We start from the raw sequence: 8900 nt of genomic DNA, 5'->3' as shown, positions 1-8900 counted from the left end.
GCAAGTAAACCTCAAATGTAATGTCCTCATGTTAGGACACAGGGTCTCAGGAGGATATAAATTTCCCTCTCTAATGTCTATTTTGTAATGCTGTCAATCTTCAAGTGACCCACCGAAAACTGCATTTTACAAGATCACATTTGAACACATCATAAGAGCGTTATCATTTACCTTCACACAGTACTCATTTTTACTGAGTAGAGCCTGAACGCCTCATAATTTAACTCGCTGCAACCTGTGTCAGCAGATAGCTCCAGCCACCAGCTGCTAACAGCTAACGTTAACTAGCTCTTCTCCTGCTGATGTCAACAATTATTTCTTGTTCACGAGGCAGCATTATCATGGAGACAATAGGGTGTGTCTCCTGATGTTTCAGTAGTGAGTTTACAGTCCCAACAATGTCCCAGTAAGATCTGTCTTCATCCCAAACTCTATTGTCCCCAGGATGTTGCGACAACATAAGTCTCGAGCCCTGCTTTTTAACTTGATGTGACAAAACAGAAAAACACCATCCACTGCCAACAGTGAATGCCATCTTGTTTGTCAATAGGCAGTCAAGAAGGCAAATATCGGCTGATACCAATGTTCGAACGATAAATCAGTGCATCCCTACTTTCTACTTGATGACATCACAAGTCTGAGACTTACTTCTCTGGTTCTTGGCTTTGAGAGAGAGGAGCTCATGTTCACAAATATTCACTTCCACAAGCGATGGAAATAATATATTGGAAATCTTAATTTAGGTGATGTTCCCCTTGAAATAGGAAAAAACAGCTATTTTTTTAAATATTCCCCTTGAAATAGGAAAAAACAGCTATTTTTTTAAATACACGAAAATATTACATCTTCTGGAATGTTCTGTTAAAAAAAATGGGCCTTTTAAAAAGTGTGACTTAACATGTATCTCATAAATCCATGAACTGAGACTTCTCTCTCGGAGTCTTCAACAAGAGCTCATACGCAGCTGGATGTCAGCTTTCCTCAGGGCGACGACAGGCCAGCTGCAGTTGGACTCTGCGTGGCGGCCAAGGCAGACGAGTGGGAATGGAGTGAGGGATAAGGGGAGATAAACAGAGGCGGAAAAGGAACGAGGACAGAGCGACGGGGAACAAAGAGGGATGGACGGAGGGAGGCCGAACGTCGGGCTGAAACAGGAGGTGAGAAAGAAGCGCCGGGGTAACCCTGGAAGGCGTGGAGAAAAGGGGGAACCAATGCTAACTCCTCTTTGTCTGGGCCAAGTGGGAAATGATGGAAGGGGGGTGAAAGGCAGGGGGCATTAAAAAAGCATAATGTGGTGATAAGTTCCTTTCACTTGCTTTTTTTTTCTTCCCCTGACCGCTCTGATTTACTCTGAAGTGACTGGGCCCTTTTGTTCCCAGCCAATGTCCCTCAACTTAAGAGTAGAAGACCGAATAAATGCCTGCACACAATCCTGGGACCCGCATGCCGCCATCCTGATAAAGGATACATGATTTTTTTTTTCTCCGTGATGATTTAAATAAAACAGAAAAACACACAAAAGACGCTTTTATCCCTTTTTGGTTGTGTGTTTCAAAAGCCATATAACAAATATGCAAAACCACTCTGGAACCGTGCGAGACGCCTTTTTGGAATAGTCAAATGTGTCAAAGCGATGTTTACGCCACCAAGTGACACCTGAATACAGAGGCCATGGCGGTGGCTGGCGGTATAACAAAATGACAGTGTTAACAACGCTCAGGAGCCGAGCTAAGACCTGCAATCACCGGTGAAAAGCAGAGAGCCGGGTTATCTTTCAGACGCAGAGAAGTGATGTTTTGTCAGGAGGTGGGCGAGCGCGGACACTCTAATAGCCCCAGTCTCCTGTACGGCTGGTATTTTGGAGGATTGTTACTGGCGGGTGATCCTTGGCATAAGATCACATCTGGATCCCATCTTCCCAGCCGCTCCGCGCAGTGCCGCACAGCAACAAGAAACAGCTGTGCAAAACTGGCTTCAATTAGCCTCACATTCTCCCTGACAGTTAATCCCTTTCTACTCCCCTTCTCTCACCGTTTTTTTCCTTTAACTGTTCGGTCATTCCTCTGTTTCTCTTTTTTTTTAAGCTTTGCTTCAGGTTGCCACACTGTCTGAAGTAATAGACAGGGGAACACAGTGTGCTGAATTGGAAACAGACAACGGGACGGAAAGCTCAGAGGTCTCACGAAACACGGAACATGACAAATCCTATCTGTTTGAAAAGACTGATGATGCAGTTTGCAGCGGTCTGGGATTCAACACAAGGGGAACTTGATAATAAGATGCAGAGATGATATATTCTCTCTTCCTGTCATTGGGTAGTAAACGTTTCATTACAATTAAGGTTCATTTAAATCTTCAATTTTCGCTGCATGTGATCCATAACAGTAGATATGTGACACATGCAATTAAAGTCTGTTTAAACAGTCACATTTCCTCACATATTATTACTCAAACAGAAGATGCCAGATGCTTTGTTGTGGTTCTCACATGTGGAGCACTGGGCAACGATGTGACCCCATAAATTCGGTCTTTAAACATCTCTTTTCCCTCTGAAACCACACTTTGCAAACACTTAAGCGCGATCCAGCAGTGCAGCGCGCTGAATCCAATGTTGTCGCTCATGAGTCATTAATCTAACTCAGGCCGGTTCGACTGCACACCATCTTGACTCAGCTAAACTGCACCGGGGAATCCAGCTCCAGATTGGTCCCTGTGATAGGAAATGGGAGCCAGGTTTGAGGTAAGGGAGCCGATCTGATGGGCTTGATGAGCAAATCTGGAAGGTTCTGCAGTCATTGTAGCCCTGGGGCCCGAGTAAAACACTAACAGGTGGTAGCGCTGGTGGAAAAGACCCACGCAGAGACCAGAGGGAGTGAGAAGGATACTGGGCTAGCAGCCTGACACACACAAACACACACACGAGCGCACGCATAGTACAAAAACACAGCCAACCACATGCATGACACATAGTAACAAACAGATACAAGTAAAAGCTGCACACGGAGAAACTGAAAAATAAAACACGCAATTCAACGCACATTTTCAACATACATACCTGAAATGACACATGCATACCAACACATTCACAGACATACACACACATGCATACAAACAGCCCACAAAGACGAGAAACAGCGCAGGGATGACTCAGAGAAGATCTGCAGGCACCTCTCTTCTCTACCTCCAGCACAGGCAAATTCTCCCACATGGCAAAACACAAAGGGCCCACGTCTGGCAACGCTAACAGCCCACTCAAGCCAAAACCAATTAGGTCTCTAATGCAAACCTGCAGGGCCCCTTTGTCGTTTATTTCCCCTTTTAATGTCAGAGGATTGGAATCTGACTCCATAACCCACCCCAAAGAAAAGAAGGGAAAAAAGGCAAAAGGGAAAATTATCGGGGGTTCCAAATTATCCACATGTTTTCGAGTAGAGCTAATTGAATCAGCGGTGAATGGAAATGATTGACTAGTGTGAGCAATGTTGAGCCTACATGCTCTTTAACACATTTTCTCCCAGTGTACACACAGCAACCCGGCTTCCCAGAGGGCTATTTAGCTTTCTGCAAAACATTGAATTACTCCCAACTAAACAACGATTACGGTAAAACAGAAGAACACACATTTTTGATCTTTTGTGGGTTCAAGTTGGAACCGAATTTTCCAAAACAGGGATTGCTTTCAAACCCAGAATCCATCATGTTTACAGTTTTATATTACAGTACACACTCTGCTGCTCCCTGGTGGCAACTGTGGCCCCATCATCATGATAATTATCATCATCATCACCACAACACCAACCATCAGCGTTACAGTCATGTCTTTGTCATGCGATTATTTGTTTCTCTATGGGGGAAAAGGGGAGTCCTGAGGGGAGGCTGCGGTGACACATGGGAGCCCTGCAGTCAAACCCTCAGGCCCTGCTGACCCCACTTGCATTGCAGGACTGTACTATTGACCCCTGATGTAAAGCAGGCAGAAACCGCAGGCAAGAAAAAATGAAAAACCTCCTCCTGGCATCAAGCAGCAGCTCCAGCCTGGTTTCACACCGCCTGGTGTTTTTGTCTTAAAAAGCTGTAAAGTCCAGATGGTGGAAAGAGACAGAGAGAGAGAGAAAAAAAACTTTGCCTGGTGGATTAAGGGCTCCAAATCCTCCGCTGAATAGACACATAGACCGAAAGCTGCTATTCAATCAAATGGGAGCATAATAGCTGTCTTGTGGGGGCTATATAAGGGATAATGCATCCAATAGAGTGTGTGTTATGCATAGTTTATTCGCACTCTTTAATGGATCCTAATGAGCGTAAGATCTCAGCAGACAAAGGGATGACTGAGTTTTTGTTTGGTCATTATAATGATTTGATATGATCTGAAGTAACACATTCAAAGGTCCTCTCTGAAGACTTTAGCCCGCTCTGGGAGACGAATCTGAAAATAATAGAGTGGAGTTTTTTTAAGTCCCCATTATGCAGCCTAGATATCGGCTCATTACGAGGCAAAGACAGAGCTTCAGCTGAGATTTTGGTCCTTAATTATGTAAAACATAAAAAATGAGATGAAGGACATATGGGCCCAAAGGTGCAGATTTTGGGGGGGACGCAGGGGACATGGCTCCCTCAGTATTTGAAATGAGTGTATTAAGCAGGATTTATACTACGCCGTAGCGTACGCACGTGGCCTACGCCGTTGTGAGCATTTATACTAGTTTCTGTGAAGTGCTGTAAACTTCAAAACACACCCAAAACACACATTAAACATGGCTTAATAGCGACACTTTCAAATACAGGTACACAAACTGGCTTCGCTATAACCCACAGCATTCACAGACAAAGCACTTGTCTTTTGTTGGACACATTTTCCCCACAAATACAACATGCTAATGTCATTAGCACAAGCCTATAGCATTTTATATTGTATAAATTAGCCTAGTAACAAGCGGACATTTCATCAACTCATAAGAAGCCAGGGACATTTAACAAAGGTAACATTACAAATCTCAGCTACAACAACTCACAAGGTTCACTGACAAAACAACTGTCTTATACTTAATATGTTTTCCATACAAATATAGCATGTGAACGTTATTAGCTTAAGCCTACAGCATTTTACATTGTATAAATTAGCCTAGCGACTCACAGACATTTCCTCTACTCATATAAAGCCAGGGACAACAGCAACATTTAACAAAGGTAACCGACAAAACGACTGTCTCATACTAATATAACAAGCTAACGTTATGAGCACAAGCCTATGGCATTTTACATGGCATAAATTAGCCTAGCAACTAGCGGACATTTCCTCTACTCATATGAAGCCAGGGACAACAGCAACATTTAACAAAGGTAATGTTACAAAATTCGGCTCCATTACAGCTCACAAGGTTCACTGACAAAACAACCGTCTTCTTCTAAACATGTTTTCCATACAAATATTGCATGCTAACGGTATTAGCACAAGCCTATGGCATTTTACATTATACAAAATAGCCTAGCGACAAGCAGACATTTCCTCTACTCATATGAAACCAGGGACAACAGCAAGATTTAACAAAGGTAATGTTACAAAATGTGGCTCCGTTACTACTCACAAGGTTCACAGACAAAACAACTGTCTTATACTTAATATGTTTTCCATACAAATATAGCATGCTAACGTTATTAGCACAAGCCTACAGCATTTTACATTGTATAAATTAGCCTAGCGACTAGCGGACATTTCCTCTACTCATATGAAGCCAGGGACAACAGCAACATTTAACAAAGGTAATGTTATAAAATTCAGCTCCATTACAACTCACAAGGTTCACAGACAAAACAACTGTCTTATACTAAACACATTTTCCAAAAAAAATTATAACATGCTAACGTTATTAGCTAGGCTAATTTACATTGTGTAAATTAGCCGAGCGACAAGCAGCCATTTCCTCTGCTCATATGAAGCCTTGATAAATCACACACAAGACTTATAATGCTATTTTTGTGGAGGCTTTATTGTCTTCACAATTTATTGTTTATTATCTTTGAAATTAATGTAAATAAAAGCTTCGTTTCCACTGAGGGACATGGTTTCAGCTTACAAAAAAAGACAGGAGGTCTATTAGTGGTAGGTACATTTCTGGGGAGGTGCACGTCAGGCTACAGCGTAGGGTATGGTGTCAATTTGACACAGAAGTATAAATCCTACATTAGTCTCCTGCATTAAAACCTTAAAGTTTATTATTTGACAAAATTAAATACATTTGCACAATAAATTGATGCAGAAAAGGCAAAAATAGGTGCACAAAAATTCACAAGAATGCAGAAAATTAAGTGCTCAAAATCTTCCGGTGGAGGACCTTTGACCCCCCCCCCCCTGTTTCGTACATGTCCCCCCCAGTGTTGAAATGAAACCTACGCCCTTGTAGGGGCCATTTGTCATGACTCAGCAGGGTGTACTACAGTGTGCAGGTGCAAACATACATATACCTGTGGATGTATGAAGTCAGGTAATAGCAACTCACTAACAGTAATAACTGTAATAAACAGCACATTAAGCATAATTAAAATCTACTTACAGTTTAAAGCACTCGGCATTCCGACCATGCTCCTCGTATTGTAGAGTTTTCTTCCTCCTCGGCAGAAAGATGATGGCTGATACGATCACAGTCCCACAGTTTCTCTTCCACAGGCTCTCTACTGGATTAAAACAATTTTAAAACACTTTTGAAAGAGACAGAGTTAAACGGAACCAGCATGAGAGGATCGATCCGGATCAGCAGCAGGCATCAGGTATCTATTCTCTGCGGCGCAACAGAGGAGATTTGGGTGGGCGGTACTAATTGTCAGCATTTAAGCAGAAAACCAATAACGCTCCGTTTACAGCAGGGAAACGGTGTGTGTGTGTAATGATTAACTCCGAGCGGCAACAATAGGACACCAGAGCTCAGCTCACATAATCCTCACAGCAGACATACTTCTGTTGCCTCGAGCAAAGTCGTTTATGACCTCGACTTGTTGGTGTATTGATTTTGTTTTTCACTGCCTGGATCTATAGCCTGGGATGCCTCCACAAATTGTCATTGGAACAAGCAAGGATAAGGAGAGCCTGGTGGAACTGAAAATGATGGATTGCACTTGATAATATGTAGTCCTAGGGGATGAATTAAAATGTTGCACAGTATAACCATGCATTAAAGTAAAAAAAAAAAAAAAAAGATTTTGGGGGGTTTGCAGGGGACAAGTTGCTGTCAGTATTTAGAACATGTGTAATAAATGCATGAAAGTAGCAGAGCACTTTTACTTTGACCAAATTAAAGATATTTACACCTCAAATTGAGACAGAAAATTCACAAATTGTTGCAATGATGGATTGCACTTGATAATATGTAGCCTAGGGAATGAATTAAAATGTTGCACAATATACCTGTGCATAAAGGTAAAAACAAAAGTTGAATATGTGGTGTATAGGCTCAGATTTCGGGGGTATGCAGGGGACAAGTTGCCGTCAATATTTAGAACGTGGAATAAAAACATGAAAGTAGCAGAGCACTTTTACTTTGGCAAAATTAAAGAGGTCTGTGCCATAAATTGATGCAGAAAATGCACATATAACTGTGCATAAAGGTAAAAACAAAAGTTGAATATTTGGTGCATAGGCGTAGATTTCGTGGGGTATGCAGGGGACAAGTTGCCGTCAATATTTAGAACGTGCAATAAAAACATGAAAGTAGCAGAGCACTTTTACTTTGACAAAATTAAAGACATTTACATCATAAATTCATGCAGAAATGCACAAATTGTTGCATAAAAATTCACCAGAATACAGGAAAGTGCTCCAAATTTTATGGCCAAGAACCCTGTAACCTCCTGTTTCATATGTGTGTCACCCAATGTTAAACCGAAACCTACACCCTTGATTCGGTGTGTCATCTGTTGAGCCAGAACACAAAAACCTACACAGTCACACAGATCTGGACTCCATCCAGAGTTTCACGTTATTCTTCTTTTATAAGCATAATATTTGGTCGCTGGCTGAAAAGATTGTGAGCAATACCACTCCTAACCCACACATAAACATCCACCATCATCTTTCCATCCTCCCTCCCCCCCCTACAGCCACCCACATATGCCACACGCTCCTGTCCTCCCCCTCCTTCCCTTCCCCTCCAGCCCCCCATCCTCCACTCCTGCCAGGCTGCCACCTGCTCTCTGCAGCATGCTGCACAGCTGCTCTGCTACAATAACAAATTAAGGTCCACCGTGGCAGGCAGGAGTCATTACCTACTGTTCCTGCTATGGAAGAGCCAAGGAGCCGTCAGCTACCGTCTGTGTGTGTGTGTGTGTGTGTGTGTGTGTGTGTGGGGGGGGGGGGGGGGGGGGTACAGGTTTTCACCCTCATTGTGTAAAGCTCGGGGCCAAGGGCCACTAATTGTTTTGATGTGGCGCAAAGGATCAGGGGGTGCCACAGTTTGAGGACACAGAAGCTAAGAGTCACCGCGTGCTGTGTCAGTGTCAGGAGCGAGTCATGTGCTGCTGACTGAGCTGTTTTCACAATTAATGAAAGAAGGATCAGATCCCTGCTGAAAAAGACTTCATTATCTGCCATTATCAGACAGCAACATCCTTAAATTCTATTTAATAGACAATAAAAGAATCAACACAATTCTTTTTTTGTTGTTTTTTTTGAAGTAACTCTTCAAATTAAAATGTCATCTTCCCTTGGGTTAGTTATTTTGTCACTTACAGATAGTGTCAATGTTACTATCCTGTCAGTGTCATTAAAAATAACATGATGCAGTAAATAAGGAATTAGCTTTAAAAAGCCCATCACTGATTATTAATTTTTTGCGATACATTAATCCACTCACTTGTGAGGACATAATTGAAATTTAAAGCATGATAAATTACATCAGAAAATATTAATT

General features: G+C 42.3%; 1 protein-coding gene across 1 annotated transcript in view; it reads right to left on the bottom strand.

Moving 5' to 3' along the window:
• The window catches only part of cbfa2t2 (CBFA2/RUNX1 partner transcriptional co-repressor 2), a 51796-nt gene extending 45018 nt beyond the window's left edge, over positions 1–6778 (bottom strand). Inside the window, exon 1 of the mRNA XM_050037220.1 lies at positions 6552–6778. Coding sequence (XP_049893177.1) covers positions 6552–6579 — 28 coding nt within the window. The 5' untranslated portion in view covers positions 6580–6778. The remainder of the gene's footprint in view (positions 1–6551) is intronic.
• Between the last annotated feature and the right edge of the window lie 2122 nt (positions 6779–8900).

Source organism: Epinephelus moara, chromosome 24, assembly GCF_006386435.1.
Source record: "Epinephelus moara isolate mb chromosome 24, YSFRI_EMoa_1.0, whole genome shotgun sequence".
Lineage (NCBI taxonomy): Eukaryota > Metazoa > Chordata > Actinopteri > Perciformes > Serranidae > Epinephelus > Epinephelus moara.
This window is presented reverse-complemented; position numbering and strand designations above follow the sequence as displayed.